General features: G+C 52.4%; 9 protein-coding genes across 9 annotated transcripts; 4 read left to right on the forward strand and 5 right to left on the reverse strand.

Moving 5' to 3' along the window:
• Positions 1–356: 356 nt before the first annotated feature.
• A1O3_07944 (uncharacterized protein) lies at positions 357–1,823 on the reverse strand (the record flags this gene model as incomplete). The annotated part of the gene is made up of 1 exon (XM_007738048.1): positions 357–1,823. The coding sequence occupies one exon, from the start codon at positions 1,821–1,823 to the stop codon at positions 357–359; it is 1,467 nt and encodes a 488-aa protein (XP_007736238.1).
• A 2,375-nt stretch (positions 1,824–4,198) lies between these two features.
• On the reverse strand, positions 4,199–5,335 carry A1O3_07945 (alcohol dehydrogenase; the record flags this gene model as incomplete). Its single annotated transcript, XM_007738049.1, has 5 exons — positions 4,199–4,494; positions 4,597–4,738; positions 4,800–4,878; positions 4,990–5,259; positions 5,319–5,335. 5 exons carry the CDS (start codon positions 5,333–5,335, stop codon positions 4,199–4,201), a joined length of 804 nt encoding a protein of 267 aa, XP_007736239.1.
• A 571-nt stretch (positions 5,336–5,906) lies between these two features.
• A1O3_07946 (uncharacterized protein) lies at positions 5,907–6,905 on the reverse strand (the record flags this gene model as incomplete). The annotated part of the gene is made up of 2 exons (XM_007738050.1): positions 5,907–6,698; positions 6,795–6,905. The coding sequence occupies 2 exons, from the start codon at positions 6,903–6,905 to the stop codon at positions 5,907–5,909; spliced, it is 903 nt and encodes a 300-aa protein (XP_007736240.1).
• Positions 6,906–7,922: 1,017 nt separating this feature from the next.
• On the reverse strand, positions 7,923–11,701 carry A1O3_07947 (uncharacterized protein; the record flags this gene model as incomplete). The annotated part of the gene is made up of 3 exons (XM_007738051.1): positions 7,923–8,000; positions 8,057–8,488; positions 8,540–11,701. The coding sequence occupies 3 exons, from the start codon at positions 11,699–11,701 to the stop codon at positions 7,923–7,925; spliced, it is 3,672 nt and encodes a 1,223-aa protein (XP_007736241.1).
• A 697-nt stretch (positions 11,702–12,398) lies between these two features.
• Positions 12,399–13,121, forward strand: A1O3_07948 (V-type H+-transporting ATPase 16kDa proteolipid subunit; the record flags this gene model as incomplete). The annotated part of the gene is made up of 5 exons (XM_007738052.1): positions 12,399–12,464; positions 12,513–12,530; positions 12,591–12,603; positions 12,662–12,744; positions 12,801–13,121. The coding sequence occupies 5 exons, from the start codon at positions 12,399–12,401 to the stop codon at positions 13,119–13,121; spliced, it is 501 nt and encodes a 166-aa protein (XP_007736242.1).
• A 181-nt stretch (positions 13,122–13,302) lies between these two features.
• On the reverse strand, positions 13,303–14,901 carry A1O3_07949 (homoserine O-acetyltransferase; the record flags this gene model as incomplete). The annotated part of the gene is made up of 1 exon (XM_007738053.1): positions 13,303–14,901. One exon carries the CDS (start codon positions 14,899–14,901, stop codon positions 13,303–13,305), a length of 1,599 nt encoding a protein of 532 aa, XP_007736243.1.
• A 1,519-nt stretch (positions 14,902–16,420) lies between these two features.
• Positions 16,421–17,576, forward strand: A1O3_07950 (alpha 1,6-mannosyltransferase; the record flags this gene model as incomplete). Its single annotated transcript, XM_007738054.1, has 2 exons — positions 16,421–17,480; positions 17,536–17,576. The coding sequence occupies 2 exons, from the start codon at positions 16,421–16,423 to the stop codon at positions 17,574–17,576; spliced, it is 1,101 nt and encodes a 366-aa protein (XP_007736244.1).
• A 1,521-nt stretch (positions 17,577–19,097) lies between these two features.
• A1O3_07951 (AGC protein kinase) lies at positions 19,098–20,337 on the forward strand (the record flags this gene model as incomplete). Its single annotated transcript, XM_007738055.1, has 2 exons — positions 19,098–19,203; positions 19,259–20,337. The coding sequence occupies 2 exons, from the start codon at positions 19,098–19,100 to the stop codon at positions 20,335–20,337; spliced, it is 1,185 nt and encodes a 394-aa protein (XP_007736245.1).
• A 1,140-nt stretch (positions 20,338–21,477) lies between these two features.
• Positions 21,478–23,729, forward strand: A1O3_07952 (uncharacterized protein; the record flags this gene model as incomplete). Its single annotated transcript, XM_007738056.1, has 2 exons — positions 21,478–21,547; positions 21,601–23,729. 2 exons carry the CDS (start codon positions 21,478–21,480, stop codon positions 23,727–23,729), a joined length of 2,199 nt encoding a protein of 732 aa, XP_007736246.1.
• Between the last annotated feature and the right edge of the window lie 1,825 nt (positions 23,730–25,554).

Raw genomic sequence — 25,554 nt, forward strand, 5'->3', positions numbered from 1 at the left:
CGTTTCGATAACATAGTTGTTTCTACCTGCTTATCTACACGCAGCAACATCTTCAACCTCGACGATTCCCTGTGCCTCCTTACCGGGTTCGCAGTGACAAGTTGCCTTCTCGAGACCCAAAGATCGGGTTTCAACAACTGCCTCTGGATTGACCTCACCTACCCACAATACTCAATCAAGAACTAGTCTTCTTTTCAACATCCGAACGAAAATATAACCGGTCACACGCGAGAGACGTGCAAACCCAACTTTTCTCGCTGAACCAGGCCGCTTTGTTCCTGTGGTCGCTGACAAGCGGTAAAATCTTTTTCAAACTCCACCGCCATGATCGCTAAGCAAACCGATGGAAAGACTCATCACATGCGCCCGGGCATATCTCCACCCCAAGCGCTACCAAAATTGGTGCTGTTTCTTATCCTCAATCTCGGCATATCTTCATCTGCTTCTTCCTGAGCAGCGTCCTGTGTTCCTTGGGGTGGCTCCGAGGGCAGTTTCTCTTCTGTGCTGGGGGACAAATTGGACTCCTGCCTAGATCGGTGCGCCAGCTCATCCTCCAGTTTGCCATCCACAATATCTAGGAAAGTACTAGCCCCCTCGGTCTTAGCACTGGGATCGAGCATGAGTGGGCCTTTGAGAGCGGGATCGTCCTCAGGTTCAAGGGTCGGTTGTTCCTCTAATTCTGGCTGTTCAGGAATACTTTGTTTGGACAGATCATCCTCGTTATTAACAGCAGACGTGAAGGAAAAGTATGAGTCTGAGTTCTCAGAAGGACGAAGGGGAGGTCGCTTCGTGGGAGCGGGCTCCAACGGTTGCTCTTGCGTGGGAGTCAGATGGTCTGCACTCTCGACGTCGGAAGACAAAGTGCCATCAAAGATCATTGGCGTATGGCCTGCATGCATCTTCAACTTGGCATCCAATGGAGACAGCAGAGCCTTGACATCGAACTGCAAAAGGCTGTCTGCGCCTTGCTTTGGCTCGGCTGACGGCGACTGAACTGGAGAAGCAAACTTTGGACTGGTGATTTTGGTATCAAAGGAGGAGGTCAAGGCGCCTGACTTGAGGGTGATGCCGTCGAGAGTGTTGTCCACCTGCTCAATTGGCACCGGGATATTCTCCTGGCGGGTCGAGGTCGGCGAGATTTCATTAGATAAAGACTCAAGTGGTTCATCCTCAGATATGCTGGGCAGGTGGGCAACATCCTCCTCACGAGTAAAGACTCTGGTGACTGGTGGAGTAGTCTCGGGACCCTTCCAAACGGGCGACGGTGCATTTGCTGGTTCGGAAGCAAATCGGTCTCGGTGAGTGCCGTCGGTACCAAAGTAGTGGAAATCCGACCGAAAGGAATGGATGGCGGTAGTTGAAGAATCGTTGCTTGACCTCCGCTTGGGATCTCTCGCTTTGTTCAGTTTCCTTTCAAGTTCAGCGATGCGTGCTTTGAGTGCAGTCCGTTCTATGGCCCACGCCTTTCGTTCAGCTTCATGAGACTCTCTCAATTGTGTGTTCCACAAACGACATTGCTCCATGTAAGCTGTTATGTCTATTTCTGAAGTCGTATTCGTGATCTGGAATCCATACTTTGGTAGCTGACTGGCAGAGAGTACATGAGGGAGAAGAGGAACATTGTCGGTAGCAATAGAATGGCGACCCTGCGGCCGTGAGACGGACTGTTCCAAGAAACGGACGGCTCTAGAGATGTCTTCGCTGCCATTATTGTCTGAGGGCACGGCCGTTGAGTCGGGCTGGTTGAGAGGGGAGAAGTTGTCTGGGTCATGCTCAAGAGCCGGGGTGGGATCGAAGGCGTGGGTTGGAGAAGGCGGACCCATGTCTGCAGAAGGGCGTGTAGTCGTGTAGTCGTGTCGATCGAAGGCTCGGTCGGAGGTGTCTGAAGGCAGAGGATGTAACAGATGCGAGGGAGCCGAATGCAAAGTACCGTAGCAGTGAAATTCCGAAAAAGAGAGACAATATAGTTCTGTCGGCCAAGTGGAATGGAATATGATGTGCTGGCCTGGCCGTCCAAGCCGAGGTCGTCGATGTATGAAGTAATAGCAGGCACTAGACTAGTATAACATCAATAAGATGGACCACGTAGAAGATGCAAGGGTGATGATGCGCAGGATGACTGCATTATCGACAGAATAGAGTCGGTGATTGCGGAGGAGAAGAAGGGCCGGGAGAGGATAGAGGATGAGCGAGCAGCAGCGATGGAGAAATGAGGCAGCAGTAATGGGTGTGAGGTTGTTCGTAGTAATAGTAGTTTAGTGTATGGTAATGTTGCAGGCGCAGGCGCAGCCGCAGGCTCAGGGTCTCTGGGGTTCATCAGTTTGTGAGTGGAATTGCGCACGATGGCAAGCCAGATCGCCCCAAAATTTAGCACGACCCGCTGCAGCGCCACTTAGAACTCGTACGGGGACTTACAGTGCTTTCCTCGCCCAAAATGACGTGGGCTTGCCTGAAGATTTGCATGGCCACCCGAAACAGCCAAGCAGGGTGTTTCAGGTGGGCCGGAGCTGGCTCGAATAGGGGGGCGTGGCCCTGAGCTTAGGGGCGCCTGCCAGTGAAACTTCTACCATTGCGGTGAAGCTTGAGGCCGGGCAGGGCCGATAAGCATTAGGGGACCTGAAGCTTCTGGCGGTGTGAGCCAGTTAGGGCGCCGGTGACCTGCCTCCTAAACCCCTAAGCCTGTTGATTGACGCCTAGAGCCTCTAAAGCAAAGAGCACCTTTTAGTCTTGCGACTGTATCCGTACTTGGTACAGATTGGAGGCCTCCTAAGCCTCCTAGACCAGTCTAGTGGACTGTACAGTCCTAGTCCTGCGCGCCGCAGCTGCGAAGAAAAAAGGGGTCCATGTCCTACAAAAATTCTCCGGCGCACAGAGCAGGCACACGACAGCAGTTCCCGCCAGCGCCCTGTCCGACATGCGACATGCGACATGAGACACGAGACACGAGACAGGATGCTCAACGACGGCAACATACACCTACTGACGCAACCCACAGACCTCCACGCACCGCACGCATCGTTCTGTACACGTGGCAACTGTGCTCGGATGTCGAAGAATGCCCTGCGATGCTTACTCTGTAGAGCCTCGCCACAGGGCCACAGCACCTGAAACCAGATGTCAACCTCGCCATCATCAGCCTCAGGAGTGGCCCTGGCCCTGGCCCTGGCCCTCGATGCATCCCCTACATTGCTCTCCACCCTCTGGCTACGTTGTTCAAGAGTCCTGCTATCCACACTACAGAAAACTTGTTCTCACTCGTCCAAGAAGGAAACACATATGTGGGATATGAACGTAAAAGATTGCACCACCTACCTAACTGTAACGCTCGATCAAGCGAAAGAGGCGTGAGTTGCAATGGCCAGCTCTGGGTTGTACAAGGTCAAGGTAGTGCACTATCCTGTTTGCCAGTCGACCGTTCCACTCCGAGTCGAAAGCATCACTGTGTTGGTGTACCGCTACACTTTGTCGAATCCACAGTTGCCTCATCTCCTAGATGCATGAACATTCATTTTACTAGGAACCTTGACCAGCGGCCGTGTCTCTAGAAGTTCTCTCCGCTTCCGCATCCTGCAGAAACAATCTCTCCCCTTGCCTAATCTTCAGTAGCATTGCTTGCAGCGGAATCAGCATGGGCATCCTAAGAGTTACCTTTGGCATCATCATTGTCTTCACGAGTCAGGTCCGCCTTGTTCGGACAGCGTTGGCACGAGATTTCCGAGCTCGATTCGAGGCTGTAATCAAGCCAACCGAGTAATTGCGGTGTCCCGGTTCTGATCTCGGGCGTTCCTCTGGACAAGTATTCACACTCCTGGTAGCTTGACTCTGACTGTGTCTTCTTGTTGCCCGCAATTGGCTGCATCTGCTTTTGGTGCTGTTCTAGCTGTTTGATCAACCCTGCGATAGATGGTGAATCTCCTTTTGCCTGGTTGATAATAGAGCTACAACCGATCACGATCAATCCGTCGCGTGCCTTACTCATGGCAAAAGCCTGCAGACTTGTCCATTGGCAAGTCCTGAGTCACGGAGTCAAACTGAATCACAGTAGGAATTCTTGTGTGAAACGAAACGTAGCAGTGATGGTTTGTTCATTGAAGCAATTATCAATAGCCAGTGGTTCGTTCCACCGTGTCACCGCAGCTTCACGGGTAGGCGACGATGCCGGTCTCTTGAGTCATCCATGGCCCTAGACATAGATCGGCTACCTTGCACAGTAGCCACCGTCCACATTCACCATGGTGCCCGTCATCCAGCTTGCGCCATCACTGCACAGGAACAACACGGCCTTGGCCACGTCTTCCGGGGTGCCCAAGTGCGGCCATGGAGAGGCATCGTGCAGCTCCTTGTGCAGGGCGGCGTCTTCGAGCGCAGAGCGGACCATGGCTGTCTTCAGGAACCCAGGACATACCCCATTGACGTGGATCTTGTCTGGAGCGTAGTCGACCGCCACCTGTCGGGTCAGATTCGTCACGGCGCCTTTGCTGGCGCAATAGGATGCTGCTGGCCATCAGTCTGGGAGACAACGAACGATGGGCCGCGAGAGGGTGGGAGCAAGAACAAGAACAAGGACAAGAACAATGCAAAGAGTCGAAGACATACGTTCCATTGACAAGGCGACCAGGCCTCCGATCGAGGAGATGTTCACAATCCAGCCCCGATCCCCGGACGGACGGGGCGGCTGTCTCATCATCTGGGCGATGGCATATTTCATACCAAGAAAGGTGCCGCGAGTATTGATGGCCTGGGAAGAATCAGAGGGGGGTCTTTCCTTGGAATCATCGCCATGTTGCGGACTATCGCACCATGGTTTTATCGAAGGCCTCGACCGACTCTTCTGCAATTCGGTTCTGCCCACAGAAGACTCCCGCATTGTTGACCAAGCTTTGATACCGTCAGCGCCTCTGGCTCAAGAACAGATCCAGCTCCCAGAAAGACATCTCTGGCTGGGGACGTTGCGCGATCTCACGTTCTCGCCGTCTCCGTCTCACCTACATGTCTAGTCGGCCAAATGCGGCCACGGCGGATGCGACCAGGGCCTCGACGTCCTCGGGAGAGCTGACGTCGGCCTTCTGGAAGATGGCCTTTCCGGTCTTTGCGATCAGCTCGTGGGTAGGTGCTGTCTCTTCTTCATATCCGCCCGGGCGTAGGTCCGGGGTCACATCGCTGCACACGACAGAAGCACCTTCGCTCGCGAGGGCGAGGGCAATCGTGCGACCAACTCCGGAAGAAGAGCCCGTGACAATGGCGACCCGGCCGTCGAGACTGGCAGGCGATTGATTAGCATTTGGAGATTTGCATCAGATGCCGGCCAACTCTCTTACTTCAGGATGCGAGACATATGGGATCGCCGGCAATGGAACCGAACCGAGCAGAGCAGAGAGAACGAGAAGTGGGAGGGAGGTGCCGCGTGAACAAGCATTGCAGGCACCGAGACATATTGCCATATTTAATTCTTTATCATGTACTTGGCCCGACCACCGTGAACCACACAGAGTAGACACAGTGGACGAAGTCTGACTGGCGGTTTCGCCGTCAGCTGCCTCAAGCATCGAGGCCATTCAACCTTCTGCCGTGGATGGGCCCTGAGGCTGTCATCATTGGCTTATCAGCCTCGCCTCCCCCCCGTCGCCCATGTGGATCCCTCCCATGCTTTTTACCCACAGTCGCTGATTGCTATACCCAGACGCTCATGTCGACCATCTATCCTGACCATCTCTGTATCTGATTCAGAAGCCAGAAGCGTGCTTCCCGATAAGTCAAACAGTCATTCATTCAGAAGATCCAAAGTTTACAGCCATGGAGGTGCTATCAAACATAAAATATACAAGGGGTGCCGCTGGCTCCTCCACCGGTCCAGACCAGCAGCGTGCTGTATACTCCATGAGAACTGAAATGAGGCCTCCTGTATCTCATAGCAAATGCGTTTTCAGAAAGGCCAACTGTCTCTCAATGTTGACTTCGAACGCGGGGCCGCTGTAGGGTTCGAAATGGCCGGTTTTCGGCAGGAAAAGCAGTTCTTTAGGTTCTCCGGCTTCGCCAAAGACGGCCAGCTGGGTTGGCACATGAACCGCAGTATCATCCTCGGCAACTACCATCAACAACGGCGTCGGGGCGATGCGACGGATGTAGGCCCGCGGCTCATTCTTGAGCAACTTGAATAGGCTCTGCAGAGTGATCTTGTTCTCCCAAACGATGCCGTTGGGGAGCGGGTTTTCGACAAAGAATTGGTAGGCGTCCGGCTCAGGAAGGATGCTGTTAGAATTGCCCGCCTTGGCCTCGGCGAGGCTGCTAGCCACGACTTGGGTGATCTGGCCCGGCTTGCCGGCTGCAATGTCGGCGCGGTCGGCGAGAATGGTAGGCATCAGCGGCAACAGCGTCGCCGCGTTGCTGTTCCCTGAGACAAAGGGGACCTGTGCAATGACGGCTTTGATGCGCCGGTCGACGGCGGCGGCTTGAATGACATTGCCGCCGCTGTAGCTGGAGCCCCAGGCGGCGATGCGCTCGGGGTCGACCTCGGAAAGACCCGTGGCAAAGGTGATGGCGTCGTGATAGTCCTCGACCTGTCGGAATGCATCGACTTCATACCTGGGCAGTCCGTCACTGGCGCCGAAGTTGCGGTTGTCGTACACCAGACAGGCAAATCTGTTGGCTTGGAACCGCGCCGCGAAAGAATCGAGGAACTGCTCTTTGAGCCCGGTCAACTAGCAGCGTCCGTGACAAGTATTAGCAGTGGAATATAGATAGTAGGCATGTATGTGCTTGAGCTTGAAAGCTCGAGTAAATGGGGTAAAACGAACCCCGTGGCTTAGGATCACTGTCGGGGCCTTGTCGCCCGCAGGATAGAACCAGCCTCTCAACTCCAGGTGATCAGCGGTGCGGAAACTGACACTGCGGCGCGAGGGAGACATGGCTGGTGTTAGATGGACAGCTCGGTTGTGGTATCTTCAGAGTGGTGGCTAGGTATACGCGACGAAGTTGATTCTCTCGGTAGAAATGGTCGACGCTCTCGTCCATACTAATAGCAGTAGATGTAGATGGGAGCAGGTTGCCCCAGGGGGCGAAAGACCAGAGCCCTAAGCCCAGAGTTGATGCTCGTGCGGGCTCCCCACCATTGCAGAGCATGGGTATGGGGTTTGTGAGAGATCCTCCATCACGTACGGAGTACTGTGTGTAACGGAAGGGGATGAAGCAGCCTGTTGAGGAACTCGACAGCGAGGCAAAGGAGGCAGCGTGCAAGCCAGCCTGGGGTTACAGTAGGTAAGGTGGTGGAACTCATGCCTATCCGGGGCCAAGCGGCCTAAGGGCCCTTAGCCTTAGGCCTATAATAAGCCCCTAACCCCAATAATAGCCGCGTCATTCAGGCATCCTGGGCCCCAAGCCTCAGCCTCAGGCCTCAATCAGATCGCCGTCACCTGCTGCTTTGCCTTGCTCTGGGCCTACGACTCCGGACGGACTACTCCGGACTCCGGTCGTCTGTTCGAGCAATCACCGGCATGCCTCCTTCCATCTTATTCCCCCCTTATTCGGCCTTAGCCCTACGCAGTACGCACCCAATACTCAAACACCAAGGCTGGCCCTTCTCATTGAATTGGGACTGAATTTGGCTTTGTTTCTCCATAGCACGATAACAACTAGAGCTCGCGCCCTCATGTCCACTCAATGACAGCCACCACAAGGCTGCAGGTTGGTCAATCGTCAAATCCCCCATCTGCCTTCCTGCCAGACCACGTATCTGTAGCTTCGGTACCAGCAAAAACTCCATGATCTCCCTCGTTTCTCTCGATCTCGTGCTTGCACCGTCGCCCATGTCGTTTCCATTCGAAGCAAGTGCACTTCAATATCAATCCTTGGTCTCCAAGCCTGTGGATGCAAAGGGGAAAAAAAAAATAACGGTGGGTCGCGAATCCTTTCCAACCCGGTCATCCTCAAACTTGTGCTTGGGTCCAGAAGTCAAGGCTAGCAATCACGTCTTCGCCGTTCTCGTCTTCGTATGCGTACAGAATCTAAGCCATCCGTCAGTGAAACGCCCACGACGAGCAGAAACATGCCCAAGCCTTACCTCTCGTGTACTCGAATGAAGCATCCTGACATTCTTTCCTGTCATAACGTGAATCAATTCGCTGGTCTCAATGTGTCTGATCTCGATAAAGCTGGGCTCAAACGCGAGAATGTACGGGTAATTCAACGCAAACGCCTGTGGTGTGCCTTCCCAAGTGATTTTCCAATCTGGCCGAGCACGCCAGCCGTTTCTGTTGACGAAGAAACTGAAGTCGGAGTAGTTTAGCAAAAACTCGCCGTTCAGCCGCTCAATGTGTATGGGCTTGACGTTTTCTTTCCTCGTGACAAAATCCAGAGACGTATCCGCCTGATCCAGGAGAGACTGTCGCTCTGTGGTTTCCAACGAAACAACCTCGAATCCTCTGGCACACCCAACACACAGTGTCGATCGTAGATAGTGTACCGACGTTGATTCTGCTGGGATGTAGAATTCCTAGACTACATTTAGTAAACTCATCTCTCGTTGGTAAACGTCGACCATTACCTTGAAAGGCTTGAGAGCATCTTGGCCACTGGCAAACATCTTGCTGATCGCTGGCTTCTTCTTACCCTTAGTAAGATCATCCATCGGCTCATACACCTTGATTGTGGTTGACAGTGCCGAAGTCTTGACGGAGCACACCAAATGTCTTCCCAAGCCAATTCCGGCTTTGAAAAAGTTGGCATGTCCTTGAATCTTGCGTGGCCTCGTGGCCAGGGGATTCTGATTATTCGCATCGAGTGCCTCAAATGGATAAGAGGTCAGTGTCTTGTTTGACAACACTAGAAGAAGTCGATACTCCTCCAGGGTATCAATTTGGGAGACCTGGGTTGCGTCGAGAATGCGTTTTGGCTTGATGGATTTGTCTTTCGGCCAACGATCTGCAACGTAAATCCCGTTGTCAGTCCCATAAATCAACTTGCGGCCCCCATCAGTTGGGACGAGACAGTTGACCCGATTCTGGGCATTGAAGAATCCTTCACAGAGAGTAGTTTTGGTGTAAAAATTGCTGCTTCGTTCGCGGAGCTTTCTTTGTTGTTCCTCAACCAGTTCAATGAACTTCTTACGTTGCGTGATCGACGTGGCGTAGAGTTGCAGCTCGTAGGCTCCCTTTCCAAGATGACGGAATGTTATTGGGTACACCTCCTTCTGACCGGGTGTGCTGGACGCGGATGATTTCGCGCCAGGAATCAAGCTTGATGAGGGACGTTTGGCGATGCCGAGACGTGGAATGACCTGGTCCATTTCGGCAATCACCAGAAGCTCCAACGGGATTGGCTTTCGGTACACTCGGAGTTCCTCTCTCTTATTCACATTTTTGACCCGGCACATCAGCACAGCATGGTCGAACAGATATACTTGGACTTCGGCGTTATCCGTCGGACTCTTCTTGAAGTTCATCTTGGTCAAGATGACACGGTTCTCTTCAGTCAGCTTGAGATCCGTATACTCTCCCGCGTTCCATTTCAATTGTTGGTTGAGTTGGCGGAGGTTGAAATGGTTCTCAGCCTTGCCGCTTTCAGTGTTGACACGAGCAAGAAAATCCTTGATGAGGCCAATAGCCTTCGGTATATCCTTTTTGTCTGGATTGTCGTCTTTGGTGTACTTCAAGACATTGTCTAGAAGGAGTGGGTATCTGGCCAACCGTGTGGTCGGTTTCGTAAGATAACCGTTCAGCTCGAGCTTTCTTGATTCTTTGAGTCGTTCGGTCTCGTCGACAAAGCGCGCGAAGGCGGGGTTTGCACCCTTTTCCTTCTCAAATTCGTACTTACCGTACATTTGATTCGCACCGTATTTGATGAAAGGATCGAACTGAGGCACCCACTTCAAGAAGATATCGCTAATGGAGTGAACGACGTGTTGCTCCTTTTGTCTCTTGGAGAGTTCCTCTGCAAATCTGCCGTTGACGGCAAGCACTTCAAGGCAGTTGCCAAATACCGTGCGGACAAACTTCTCTCTTCTCTCTTCTTTGATCGGGGATGGGCCAGGACCTGAACCGCGGAGTGGTCTTATCCAGAAATCGCGGAGGTACTCCAAGTCTTTGACAAAGTCACGCTCTGTGTACATGATCTCAGAGATGACTTCCTGTCGTTTCTTTTCTCGATCGTCTAGTTTATCGGCAACTTCCTTGGGCACACTGTTGATCCATAGTTTCTGTTCCTGATCGTCGTCTCCATGTAAGCTGCCTCTTGAATTGGAGTGTCGGAGTCCTGGTTGAGGCCTCAGGTTCAACCGCGCTTGCTGTTCAAGTCGTCTTGGGCATGCAATAGAGTAACAGAGCTGGTCTTTGGTGCAGGTGGGCGAATAGCATTCTGTAAGTAAGGTGAAGACACCGTTGACGTCTTTGGATGAGGCTTCTTCGCCCATAGTCTCTCGGAACTGGTAGACTTCTCCGGGCGCATCTCTCAGACGATGTTCATATGTGACATCGTGGAAGAACTTTTGTGCATCCAGAGCTCGTCCAAGGAGGAGTGCCAGGTTTCGGTCGGTGGTCTTGATGATGTAGGCAATCAAATCGACGGCCTCTGCACCGGTGAAGGCATTTTTGTAGGAGAGGTCATTCTTGGTCCTGTCGCCCACACCAATTCTTTCTTGGAAAGCGCTTGCCACCCGTGAGAGCAGAGCAGGATAGACAAGAGGTGATTTTCTTTGAACGACTGCTGTTGTCTGGCTCTGGCTAGATGAATGAGTCGTAGGAGTTGGCCTACTCATCATACTGTCACTGCGGGATCCATTGATCGTAGTCAAGTCAGACGAAGCCGAAGCGACAGAGGCTGCGGATACGGTACGTGCAGGGCCGCTTGCTTCACTGGTGCGCCGCAAATGCGGTATTTGACTGTACGCCGGAGAGTTGGATGAAATTGAAGAGCCGTTGAGAGAGCTGCCATCCGCGAATGGATCCGACTCTGGTTCACGCGGCCGTCCGGGTACAACCCTCCCACTTGTTAATTGTTGGGCATGATCGCGATCCAAAGAGTATGAACCCATGGACATTGCCCGGATGTCGTCCGGCCGTTCTGGTATGTGTCTTCCTTGTGCAGTTGTCCTCGAAGCACCCATCGAAGCATATGGCTGTTGCCTGAATGAACTAGCGGTTCCCTGTTGGAAACTGCTTGGAGGGGGCCTATGACTCATCGTGGGTTCCCCAGGTCTCACCATCGATCGCGACCGGTAAGCGTCGTTGTTTAACGCTGGAGGTGGCATGCGGTTTGGTACTGGTTTGCGATCGTACGGACCCATTGGCATGGACGGGGGCCCTCCTGGCCGAATATCAATCCGCTGTGGTGGTGGGTAAGGTCTCCGATCTGGAAACATTGGTGCAGGGTTGTGTGGTGGCGGTCTTGTCCCACTCGTCCCGTTCATGTATGGCTGCCCAGGTGCTATGCCATTTGTTCGATCGTAAGCTTGAGGCATTTGCCGATTCGGTGGCGGAGGACCCTGTCTCATGGACATTGTGTGCGGAGGCTGCGTCATTGAGTTCATACTGGGAAGCCGATCATACATCATGTTTGTTGACTGGGTTGTCATTGTCTGAGATCTCCCTGGAGGCGGCGCACCGCCGAATATGTTATGGAACGCAGCATCTCTTTGATGGTCGGCGGAGCCGCTGTAATTCATGGCCCGAGAACCATGATAGCGGGGATCGGGCGCACCATAGTCTGCCATGCTCAGTCAAGAGATAGCAGATGATGAACAGCCTTAAAGGGGGTGGAAGTCACTGGAGGTGCATCGAGGGAGGTGATCGGTAACGAGTCGGGGGTCGCAGGTACGATTATGCTCTGTCCTTCGTGATCTTGTCGCTTCTCCCCGCCCAGACACCAGGCTCTGGGGAAACTTCTTGTACACGGGCAGAGAGATGTTGGTGGAGGTGGACTAAGGCGGCTGATCTTAAGATTGGGTTATTTCTCGTGCATGGAGGAGGTTACCAGGTCGGTTGCGATTACATATGATATCGCGCAGATTCATGCTCTCCTCATGCCAGCAGGAACAGAGCAGAAAATAGAGGTATATGCTCTGAGGATATTGAGGGATAATGTCATGGGCAGATGGATTATGGTATGGGAACTTGGATTGAGGATCAACCTCAGGCTGCTGGTTGCATCTTCACGGGACGGACTACGCTAGGCTTGTTCGATGTTTATTGGCTGACGGAGTGGCTCCTGCCCGCGCCAGCTTGCCAAAGTGCAGTTGCACTTCCGAGTCTTTAGACAGGACCGCAGGCACATCATCGCATTGTTGTCGTTACAACTGCCTTTTATTACTTGTCTCCTAGCTTCACCTCCACGACCGCTCGTTCAGACCCTCGAATTCCTCACACGTTCTCTCCTACAGCAGCCCTCTACTCATCTTCCAACTTTCCGCAATGGCAACACTCATGGAAGGGCCGGGCAGCGAGTACACGCCCAAATTCGCACCCTTCTTTGGCATGGTAATTCTGTCTTGCTTCCTGTGTATAACTGAGCTGACGACGAGATAGGCCGGCATTGCATCTGCTGTACGTTAAATTTATCCCTCAGCGCGAAGACCCTTATCGCTAATGACAGCTTGATGATAGATGATATTTGGCTGTACGCATCCACCTCGATCTTGAATGGTATTTCTGGGCAGGCGCTGAAAGATATGCAGGTCTAGGAGCAGCATACGGTACCGCTAAATCAGGCATTGGAATCGCCGGTGTTGGAACCTATCGGCCTGATTTGATTATGAAGGTCTGGGAACAATCATTCAGTACCGGCTACCCATGCGCATCTGACAATTGGTCTAGTCGCTCATTCCTGTGGTCATGTCTGGGATCATTGCCGTCTACGCCCTAGTTATCGCCGTCTTGATCGCCTCAGATATCGGTCCGCCGCCACAGCAAAATTACAGCTTGTTCACAGGGTTCATGCACCTCGCCGCTGGGTTAAGTGTTGGACTTGCAGGTTTGGCTGCTGGGTATGCCATCGGCATTGTCGGGGATATGGGAGTACGATCTTACATGCAACAGTCGAGGGTTTTCGTTGGAATGGTCCTTATTTTGATCTTCGGTGAAGTGTTGGGACTTTACGGCCTCATCGTGGGCTTGATCCTGCAATCTAAGAGCTGAAGAACGACAATCGATATTTTACAAAATTGGAACTATGCTGCATGATGGGACGAGAGGGTCTTGTATGGCTTTTCGAGCTAGAATGGTGACAACAAAGAGGTCTAAAAGAAGAAGCTCTGTTTAGAGAGGATCGTACCTTCCTTTTCCTTGAGGTGATAAATGTCCTTTGGTGTATGGCGGGCTATTGCTGCAGAAACTTTCCAAGCGGGCCTCCAATGTGCTCTAGATCCAGCAGGAATGTATCATGCCCGAAGAGACTGATATCTTCTCCTAATTCGATGTGAGTGACTCGGCCATTTCCTGTAGCTCTCAAAGTCTCAGCAATTTCACGCTGCTGCCACGCAGGGAATAGGATGTCACTGGCTACACCCATCACCAAGACCGGATGCGAAGCCAAGGACGCCATTCCTTTGACCAGGTCCTCTGGTGGTCCACCTGCTGCGTTGGAAACGACTACCTCATCCATTGGAGCCGTCTGCGTCTGCTCTTCATAATTCTTGGCCGGTAGTGTGAGGCTGCAAGATGGATCATTCTGAATCTGACGGCCTTGGAGCTGGGTCAACTTGTCACTATTTTGTTGGCGTCGGCGCTTGACACTTTCTTGGTGATCATGCCCCAAATCGAAGAGATCCATTGCTTTCGAGACGTAGAGCAGGGAATTAGGATCGTACTCTAGGGAAAACCTTTCCCCGGCATGATCCAAGTAGGTCTCGATCAGGAAATCCGGGCATAATGCAGGCTGCTTGCTGGGGTCTGCTCGTCGACGACCGAACCTCTTCTCCCATTCAGGACCGCTCCGATAAGTTACGGTAGCAATTTCCCTTGCCAATTTCATCCCAGTGTGAGGCGGGATGCTGTCGTAGTAAAAGCCTCTATTCCACTTGGGATCCATCATTAAGACTTGCCTTTGAGTATGCCTCATTGCGATGCTGTAAGGATGGCTCCTTGCACAACCGGAAATGCTTACAATCTTCTGCACCCTTTCTGGAAAGTGGACACCAAAAGCAAGGCTCTGCATGCCACCCATGCTTGCTCCCACGCTCGCAAAAAGCTTCTCAATTCCCAGACCGTCCAGCAATCTCGTCTGCGCGCGTACCATGTCGTCCATGGTCAATATGGGAAATCTTGTTGCATATCTACGTCCGTCGGATGGATCAATGGAGGAGGGTCCGGTCGAGCCAAAGCAACCTCCCACAACATTGGTGCATATGACAAAGTATTTGTTGGTGTCGACGGGGGCACCGGGCCCAATGAACTTTTCCCACCAGCCAGGCTTGGGGTTGGCTTCGGTGCTGTGTGCATGACTTGACGCCGACAAACCGGTATGTAACAAAATTGCGTTGCTCTTGTCCGCATTCAGTGTTCCCCAAGTCTCGTATGCAATGTCAAACTCAGACAGAATGCCGCCCCAATCGAGCAGAACAGGTTGAGAGCTGTGAAAGACCAGATGCTTGCCGGTGGTATAAGAGGGCTCAGGGCCTGATTCGAGTGATCGGGTCTGAAGTGCAGCGGTCTTCATCTCTTGCGCGTCCAGACAAGGGAATGCCAGCGCAGGGTTGGTAGGTTCAGAGGTCTCCCATCGCTGTTCCTCGGCTGCGGCAGTAGCTTGAGCATGGTGCGTTGCTCGTGTGTGAAGTGACGGAGCAGTGGTCGTCCATTTTCGACCGATCGGATGTGGATTTAACTTGCGGTCGACTAGGGAAGAGAGATCTGAAGCTACAGACTTAGAACCTCGACTGAGAAGGCGAGCAGCGATCTGAGCACCTCGAGGAGCTGCCATGTTGGAAAATTGGTGAGTTCAAGCATGGGCAATGTTAGAAGAGCCTGCGGGGCCTCCTCTGGGTGCATTTGGAAGGATAAAAAGCCATAGTAGGATGGATGACTAACGGCCAGGCCAGCGGCATGGCAGGGCTTCTAAGGCTCTATGTAATCACGTCATTGGCCACCAATCAGCTCCCTTGGAGGTCCTGATCGCAAGACCGTAGGTACTCTTTACGTATGGACGGCCTTTGTACAACATACCAAGTGAGATAGATCTCTCAATCAGGATGCGTGTCTCGTTCTGAAGTGTGAACAGGGTCGGATCACCGCTCTAAGCACGGGTCCGTGTTGACAAATCTGCGGGAGGAGAACGCAAGTTGCACGGCTTGTGGCAATGGCTTGTCTTTCTGGGCCATGAAATGCTGCTTAAAACAACTCCGGTTAATTTGGCTCCGTATGACAGTATGCTGCACGAGCCTTAGCAGTTGCAACGTTGTGCTTCGGATACGACACTTAATGCTTAGGGCAACTGGAAACTGAAATTCAGGGCAGACCTCCCAAGGATCAATGAATTTGGTTGGGGGGGGTTCGACGGGAAGCAAATGATAATTAAACCGCATTCAAGTTCTCGGACACATCAGTCGATAGCCGAGCCTGCGAGGCGAAAAAGAAATTGATGTTAAACGTGCAAGGAATCAAATCAACCCTTGCAGTGTTCTCGTGCTACCGAGGACCCGGGTACGCGCACCTAAAGAGTGCTTCCGTACTCCGTAGATGTTGACAACTTGACACCGAAGATCTTGGGCCAGGGCCACCTGGTCAGCCGCAAAGCTTGACCCTGATGCTATGGTCCTAAGGAGCCCTGAGGCCTAAGGAGCCTCCATTATTGGACTCACTAGTAGTTCGGCTATGAGTGCTACCTTATGAACAAGTAGTAAATTAGTACGGATAAGTCCATTCAAGGTCTCCGAAACAAGGGGCGCTGTTATTCTAGAACCTAGCCTCCCGACCCTTCCGACCTGAGACTGGTGCCTCGTCATGGGTTATAATCGTGCTCTTGGAAAACCACCTTAACATTTCGCTGCGCATGTCCCTGCCGCTACTTCAGCGTCTTGCATCGGCTGGTTGACATACGGCCCACTGTGGCTCTCGCCTTGCCAGCGGCAGGTGTTGAGAAGTGCTCAGAAGGTCCACAGCTATTATCTGACGATCGGGTATTCTTCTCCTGACTGCGCGTCGACTGGAGATCTCGATGGTGCGGCCATATTGGTTGGACTGAAACATGCTACGGTGAAAATGTACGACCCCCAACCTTGAACACCTATCATGGTTATTATTCTTCCGCTCTTTTGAGTTGATTCGAACGGAGCGAAGCAATCCGTTGAATGCTCATTCCTCCATCCTCTCTCTCCAAGAAGCCTGCGCCCTCTCTGACCTGCAACCCCACACTAGACGGTGATCCGATTGTCTGAGAAGTTGCGGACAATTCATCTTGAGGTCCCCGAATTCGAGGTTATGCATCCAGCTAGGACCTCATAATGGCATTGTCGACCACCGTTAGAAGAGCAGCACTCGTCGCCGCGGTGCTTGTTGCACTATTCCTCCTTCTACGGATTTCCTCCCCATCATCGCCAAACCCTCTTTCGGTACAGTCAACGTCAGCGCAAACGGAGCAACCGTCGAGACCATATCCTCCTCCAAAATCCCCGAACAAGCCTCAGCCAGGCCAGAAGACGGTGCAAGATATTGCCTCCAGACCGTTGCGGGAAAGATTACGATACCATTTCCCATACGACATTGAGGCCAAGTTCCCCGCCTACATATGGCAGACATGGAAGACAGCTCCAGGTTCAGGCAAGTTTGAAGAAAGATTGAGACCATTCGAGGCATCGTGGTCATCATTACACCCTGGATTTGTGCATGAAGTCATTACCGACGACGCTGCGGCACATCTCATCAGTTATCTGTATGCCTCGGTGCCGGAGGTGGTGCAGGCATATGAAGCCATGCCTCTCCCGGTCCTCAAGGCGGATTTCTTCCGTTACTTGATCCTACTCGCTCGTGGAGGCATCTACAGTGATATCGACACACAAGCTTTACAATCAGCCACCGACTGGCTGCCGCAAACCCTTGACAAGTCTACTGTGGGCCTGGTGATCGGAATCGAGGCCGACCCAGATAGAGCAGACTGGGACGAGTGGTATGCCAGGCGAATACAATTTTGCCAATGGACAATCCAGTCCAAACCTGGTCATCCTATCCTGAGAGACATTGTAGCCACCATCACGGATGACACACTGGAGATGGAAAAGGCCGGTAAACTGCACAAGGGCAAGCAAGTGACGAAGAGTATCATGGAATTTACGGGTCCCGGCGTGTGGACAGATACCATCTTCTCTTACTTCAATAACAAAGAGTACTTTGATTTCAGCTCGCGAAATACCAACGTCACTTACTCGGACTTCTTTGGCATCACGGAGCACAAAAAGATTGGCGACGTCGTTGTGTTGCCAATCACCAGTTTCAGCCCTGGGGTTGGGCAAATGGGGGCTGAAGGGACTGAACATCGCATGGCCTTCGTGAAACATGAATTTGATGGTACGTCCCCGAGATTCTCTGCTCATGTGTCTACAGCTAGTTGACGAGACCTCAGGATCCTGGAAGCCTGAAAACGAGCGAATGAAAGGGGAATGAAGGTCACAGAGAGTCATCTGAGCTCTCGAGAATGTTTGATTATGATGCACCTCGAAACTGTGAGGTCCTTTTGCGAGCCCAGCTCTGCGGACTCGTTCGATTCATGCATGAAGTAGTATGACTACGACTTCGGGTACATACTGTGGTACGTACATAAAATAACCAGGACGGCTCGGTCATCTTGGAATGCGATGAAGGAAGGAGCACCAGCAAAGGAATGGAGAGGGTCTCCAAGATGGGCTATTTGAGGTTGTAGGTTTAATTTTCGGTACATACCATCAGTGACTGGTCAGCAAACTTCTCAGCAGGGATTTAGGACTAGTAGCTGGACTTGTGCGCAGGAGATATCACCTACCTTGTTAGATGTCTGCCTACGTACCTAGGTGTGAATGATCAGGATCGACATACCCCAATCAAAATGTTCTCTTCACGGTAAGCAAACAGTGATGGGACTCGATCCAGGTCATAAACAGGGGGCGACATAGGTACTCAGCTAGTAACCGGTCAATGACTTGCCAACGTAATTGTCCCTCCATACCATACAGTAACCGTATGGTGGTTACTACCTACCTAGGTAGCGGGAGCCAGTGCTCTCCAACTTGTGAGGCGACGAAAAGAGACACCGCATCCAGATGCAGTTCCAGGCCCGTGGATCTCGCCGCCCTACAACTACTGTCACTAGTTGCTGCCCAACATGGCAAGGTCGCCGAGCTCGGCCTTCACTAATAGGGTTGACAGCAGTACCTATAGTACTCCGTAAGCGTCTCTGACTGGTCTACCTACTGCTACGTACTGCTTCGAAGCAGCCCAAGTTGCTGGCCTTCCTTGAGGACAGCTTAGGCGAGCCTTTAGCATTTGCTGTAGCACTTGGGCTGCCTTGTCCCACACGAAAGACCCTCTTTTCATTGCCCTGCTCTCAGGCTGTCCATTTTTGCGGCCCGCCACTCTGAGCGTCCTTTCTGTCGTCATGGCCTTTCTCAGGGCTGCTCAAGATTTCTACTAGTACTTGGCGGTCAGGACCCCACGGTCAGCCTTCTGAGCGCCCGCAGTGATGGTTGACGGAGCTTTTCTGTTGCAGTGGCTGTGACAGGTATTGCTACAACTATTCTGCCACCGCCACCTACTCTGTACGGAGTGCTCATCTGTAACATTTTTCATCCTACGTACTCCGTACTTAGCAGTCCAGTTCCGCACTCCTGTCTCGCCAAAACTACAGCCATCGACCGCCTGCCTTGGATTCACGTCTCGCATGGGCTCAGCTAGCGCGTCGTTATGAGCCCCAGCCTCCACGGCCCCTAGGATTGAGGAAGATGCAAACTGGCTGCTCCGATGAGCACAGCGACGCTTCAGCCGTCGCAGCAACAGCCACCGCCGCGGGCTGCTTCTGCGCAAGATCATAGAGCGCATCTGCGACCGAGCAACCCACACAACTCCAGAAGCGCTTCGCACCCTCACCCAAGCCGTCAACATGAAAAGGACCTTGTCCTTAAGCATGTCGAGGCGGCCAGAGCAAGAGAGACCATGGCCCCCGAGGAGATTTCGAAGGATCCAGAGAACAAGCAGCTGGGCCACTCGTCTCGTCATCTGAAGGTCACCGACTTTGAGTTGATGCGGACACTTGGAACGGGTATGGGGTTCCCCGAGCCACGTCGGAGAGCTTTGATTGACTTGATTCTTTCTAGGCACCTTTGCTCGCGTATGGCTATGCCGCTTCGCCAGTCCATCCCCGCAAGATCGAGACAAAGTGTTTGCCCTCAAAGTCCTAAAAAAGGTGGACGTCATCAAACTCAAGCAAGTCGAACACGTTCGCAACGAACGAGATGTTCTTGCTGCGGTCGCCGGCCACCCTTTTATAACAACCCTGATTACCTCTTTTTCGGACGAAACATCCTTATACATGCTTCTCGACTATACCCCGGGAGGAGAGATTTTCTCCTATCTCAGACGAGCTCGCCGCTTTCCATTCGCAACCGTCCAGTTCTACGCCGCAGAAATAACTCTCATCTTGGCTTATCTCCATGAGGTCCAATTTGTTGCATATCGCGACTTGAAGCCTGAAAACATCTTGCTGGATGTAGATGGCCATTTAAAGCTGGTTGATTTTGGATTCGCTAAATATCTGCCACCTGTCCCAGAGCAGACATCCGGCGATAACCACCACAACAGTCACGCGAAGCCGAGCAGCGAACATCCTGAACCACAGGCGAGCGGAGCAGGAGTCACTTATACCCTTTGTGGTACGCCCGAATATCTCGCGCCAGAAGTGATACGTAATACGGGTCATGGTACAGCAGTGGATTGGTGGGCGCTCGGTATTTTGGTATACGAGATGCTGATCGGGCAGCCGCCCTTCTGGGATCAAAATCCTATGCGCATATACGAGCAGATTGTTGCTGGCCACATTCGCTTCCCTACTACGCAGCCTTCTTCCCAAGGCCACCGTCACAGTCTCCACGTCCCCAGAGCTGCGCGCGATTTCATTCTAGCATTGTGCAAAACGGACCCGACGCAGCGCCTGGGTCACATCGCCGGAGGAAGTAAACGAGTAATGGAACATCCCTTCTTCGACGGCATCAACTGGGACGACATTTACTACAGGAGAAAACGAGGCCCCATCATTCCCAGAGTGGAATGGGCTGGGGACGCTGGCAATTTTGATGAATATCCGGACCCCATCGAGGGCGAAGAGAGCGAGGGGGGAAGAGGTAGGTATACTGATGAACTACGTGCCGAATTCGAGGAGGCGTTCAAGGACTTTTAAGACCCTCTAATGATCAAGCAATACCGATGGGATTGGATGCTCACCCAGATTGCGTTTCAGGGCGTGTGATCTGGATCGCGGCTGGGATTCGTGTCTGCATGAGTAACAACAATCAAAAGGGCGTTATCGAGATCCGTGTGGTTTATTATAGGTCCTGGAATTGCCATTTTGGCCAGAGATACCATTATATGGCATGAGATACGAGGGCACTGTTCAATTATATAGGTATGATCTGTTATTTCAAATCAAATTTTTAGAGAATCACCCAATGTCGTTGGTATAGCAAGAGTTGGGAAGCTGTTCATTTTGCGGTGTAGTCGTACATGGCTTGCTCATCTCTTGATGAAGAAATTGTAGTAATTAGGCGGTGTGAGGTCGATGAGAAGGCCTGTTCAGTGTTTGGTGCCTACTTGGATTTGTCCTTGCGGGCGGGGAAGCTGTCCGGCTGTTTCTTAGGGCTAAGGCTTAGGATCCCAGCCTTATATGTGGCCTCCTTAGCCTCCTAAGCCTTCGGGCCAGCAGATTTGGGGAAGGCCGGCACTGTTCGTTTGCTTACACCGTGCAGCGTCACTGCCTTCACCACGCCTCACAACATTCACTGCCTGGCATGGTAGACAACTACAGGTCTTTGTGCTAGACTTCTGACCCTGCCGACCTCTACCTCACGAAGCGATCTCGTCTCTCCTCTGCCGACGTCTTCCTCTAATGTCCTCCTATCCGCCTAATCCAACCCCTCGAAATTCAACATGGCAGGCATAGAGCCCACCGCCGACCAGATTCAGCAAGTCTGCGAATTGACACAAGTTGATGAGTCCAGCGCAAGGGTGTTACTCAGAGTAAGGAGGCTAGGAGATCAGAGCATATATACAATACTGAAGTTGATTGCACAGAAAAGCAACAACGATGTCAATTCAGCCGTGAACGCTTTCTACGAAGATCCAGTGGGATCTGTTAAAGATGCAGTCAGTTGTACACCCATCAGCCTGGATCTCAGCTCAACTCCCACAGGTCTCTGCAAATGACTGGCAGCTTCAGGACAATCTTCCCTGTAAGGCACATTTTGACGAATTTGACAGAAGGACTTTGACACGAGCTTTTCAAATAGTTGCGGATGACTCGAGTATGGGAGGAGCGGCCGCCATGTCCCGTCCACCCTCAAGAGCCGACAACAACCGCCCGTTGCTGGACCTTTCATCCGATCATGCCACAGGTACCTGTCCAGGTTGTATTCGGCGGATTTCACAGATGCTGACCGTCTGGCAGCCTCAGCAAGCGCGGTGAAGACGCTAAAGGAACAAGAGGAAATGAATGACCCAGCGCTTCAACGTGCAATGGAAGAATCCTTACGGCAGAATCTCCCGGCGCAAGAAAATGGGGTCACCGTTGCTGATACACACTTTGGCCCAGCCGTTCGAGACTACTATGATCCGTCTAATTGGGCCATGACCACCTTTTCCTCATCCCGCGAGATTGTTGATCATCCAGCGCCTTCCAAACGGAGGCGGATAGGTGACGAGCCTGCATTTCTGCGTGGATCAAAGGAGACCGACTACCTTGGGCCCTTGCTCACAATTTATCATAGTATCCCACTTGCACGAGAGGCTTTACTTATGCCCAGTCTGAAGATCCACAACTATGGCTACGATGGGAGCTGGTGGTCGGGGTCTAGCAACGAAAACACCAAGGCTATATCGGCGGACAGTGCCCTGCAGATTGACAAAGATGATTGCAATCTTCTTGCAGAAGTCCAATGCTTGATGGCCTTTCTGGACGGAACAAATCGTGCGTACGGCAGTATTGATGCACTGGCTGATCTGCAGGCGGTCCGGCGAACCAATGAAGAGCTTAACTTTCTTCGTTGCTTAACAGCCTGGAGTAATGCCGCACTGCGCCAGGCTCCGCAAGAGCAATTGACGCAAATCTTCACCAGCGTTGCAATGAAAAACACTGGACCTGGTGACAGTCCTCCGGAGGAAAGATCGCTGTTGCATGTACAAGCACCCATTAATCGCATTCCAGGTGAATCTCTTGTCGATTTGCTCGATCACACTGTCTGGAATGACGCTATGGGTATCCTCGATGACGTTTGGATTGATCGCTGCGCTGAAGTCTTCACTGTACAAGTACGTGATCCAAACAACGGTAAAAGCGCACTCGACTTGACCATTGACCCTCTATGGTATCCGGATCGGTACATGTACGAATGCAGAGAAGTTATGCAACACATTCGCAAACAACTGCAGCTGATACGCCGAGAGATCGAGCAATGCACCAACATTCAGCGTCGTTGTGAAGTCCTAAAGCTGCCCGACAAAAGAGTCCTCAAAACTCGTGAAGTTCTCGATGCTGCAGCGAAGATTTCAACCGTGGCAGTCAGTCCGAGATCGATATCGAACAGTCGTTTTACCGGCCCGGCGGGTTCGACAGAGAGCTCTGTGACACAACCTGATTTAAAGCAAATCAAGTCGGAGCTGAACAGCATCGTGCAAAGAATTGGGCAGAAGTTGCAGAGTTTGGAGCAAAAAAAGACTGAACTCAACCGGAAAAGTCGACAGATCGCCTTGAATTTGACAAAGCCAACTCCACAGAATCCCAACTTTCCATATCGTAAATATACCTTGCAAGGAGTGTCGACCAAACCGGAAATCACCTATCTCCGTCTGCCCAACAAGGATCTGCTTCACCTTGATGATGATCAGGACAATTCAGGAGGCTCGGCGTACCAATGGTGGAGATGCTCATGGCTGCAAGATGACAGCCAGACCCTCTATCCATCGGTAACCATTATGGGACCTGTAACACAAGCCCAGGCTGAAGCCGCCAAAAGGGAGCAAAATGCTTCGGTGGAGAACAATGACGGCGACGGTGGCTCTAAACCTTACTCAGTCAGCAAGATCAGTGAGAGTGAAGTCCTGGAAGCTGCGAGGAGAGAGCACAGCTCTGTACTCCTCGTCTATGCCAATGAAAATGCGATGCATTTCAAAGGTAGTGAGTTGAGTCGCCCGCTCAGAATCTTTGTGGACCGTGACAATCAAGCCTTCACCGAAGAACTGCAACAGGAAGCAGGCTCGTTGTCGAACCTGGCAGGTGAGGGCGAGATTGAAGCGGAATTCGAGGACGTGCCTTTGATTGATCGGACGCGTTCCAGCAGCTCCGCGCGAGAGTTCACCCCAATGTCCACGTCGACTCCTGGACGTGACGAGGACGGACAGCCGTCGCCAAAACGAGCCAGAGGTGGCTATAGCCCCAAGTGTGCCGACCAGCCACCATCCTACGAGGAAAGCGTTGGCAAGCAAGAAATGCAGGAGAGGAGAGGTAATAAGATTGGCTTGTATGCAGAACAGATGCTCCAGAAGTACGGGGAGGAGGCCAATCAATCCACCAAAGAGTAGGAGACTCGAAAAAACCTCCTTGCATATCGAACACTTCGGGCTCGACAAGACCAAGCCTCGCAAAGCAAAGACAGTCCCGGCATGATTGTCTACGGACTCATCATAGCTTTACCTATGTAGCTGTGTGATAGGAGGGTTGGCGCGTGGAGGTAATTTCAATCGAGGAAGAAGTTTGCGAAACTCTTCGGGAGGGTTTGATCGACCCATGCACTGACATGGTTGAGATCACGGTGGCTGTGCTGCGCATTCACTTTGTCGGGTGGAAGGTTGCAGAACATTATTGGACTTGAGGTCAATCCTGGCTCCTATCAAGATTGTTCGAGTGCTTATTGGAAGGCTAGGGTTCAGGGGAACATGTCACACGAGCCCCTTAGCCGTGGAAAGCCGCGGGCGGATGTGTTGCCGACTGCTTCTCAAGGCATTCTAACGTGCTGATGAACAAGAGAGATTCAGGCTGGAGATACCGGTGCGGATAGTGGCTGTGCTGCGCCTGAGGACATGGGCAGGAGGGTGTTCCCACCTGGCTAGCAAGGCATGATGCTGGACCTTAACAAAGGCGCACATGTGTGAACTCACCACGGTGGTATCCGTACTCCGTCAAGCCAACTGACCCGGGCAATCTGCTCGTGCAGACTGCAAGGGCCGCTTCCCGTGTGCCGGTTGGACCGTCCCATGTTTCTGAGCCTGGGCCCGAGTCTGGGTTGCGTTGTAGGCGACGTTGCCCAACTTGGGCGACAAGGAGCAAGTACGTACTGTATCAAGTCCACTAGTTCCATCCGCTCACCCCTCAGCAAGCTTGTCAAATTGCAGAATGAGCCAGTCATGCTCTCTGTCGAAGATGTGATACGCCCCGATACCTAGCAGACGCGGACGGGTCTCCTTGCCTGGCTCGAAATAGCCGAATCGAATCATCACCCCGTCAGCCACACCGGGAGCGCACCCACGCCAACATCAGCTTCACGCACTGGCAGTATCCGTACCTCGAGGCTACAGGACAGCTCCAGACTAAGTACGGAGTAATGCTGCTAGATGCAGCTGCGGAGCCCTGCCACCTGTCAGCGGCAGCAGCATTCCCCGTTGACAGGCTGCGCCTGAAAAACTCTATTGGAGAGCATTGCATGAGAAAGAAGGAGCTTCAAGTACCTTGTACGGAGTACGGATACTGCAGCAGGATTCCCAGCCATCCTAGCCTTCCTAGGCACCGAAGCGACCGGCAATTGACAAGCTCCCACGTCTGGTCCCAGCAATGGGGACACCAGATCGGTCAGAGGTCACCAAACCCCACGGTCACAAGTCAATCCTAGCGAATGCAGTCCTGGCACGATATCCATCACATAGTTTTCTACAGCCATGGTACGGAGTAGGAGATAACGAAACATGACTCCGTACGGATACACAAGCACCCACGTGCTGAAGAAGGTTGATCCCTGCGAAGCGCGGCAGTGCCAGGCGCAACAGTAATAACGCGAACGGTCACCGACCATCCTACCACGGTACCAGGTCCAATCGATTGTTCCCACTTGGCTCAACAATCCGTCGAGAGTGACATGTCAGTGGTGGTGGAAAAATAGTGTCCATGGCATCAGCCCTGAAAGCTGAATGCTGAACTGCAAGACAGAGTGGTGGCTTTCTTGATCATCACCAAGAGAACAATAGGATGCTGAGCCTGTGCTCCAGTAACACACCCAGCTCCTGTGAGGACCGACCAGTTCGTTCACGAGGGGCGTGGGGAAGACTTGACGCGTAAATGACTATAACACAGCGCATACGTGCTTCGAGAGTCATCGACGGTTTTCCGGCAGAGACGCATCCTATGCGAACAACA

This window comes from Capronia epimyces (assembly GCF_000585565.1).
Source record: "Capronia epimyces CBS 606.96 chromosome Unknown aczIQ-supercont1.7, whole genome shotgun sequence".
Taxonomy (NCBI): domain Eukaryota; kingdom Fungi; phylum Ascomycota; class Eurotiomycetes; order Chaetothyriales; family Herpotrichiellaceae; genus Capronia; species Capronia epimyces.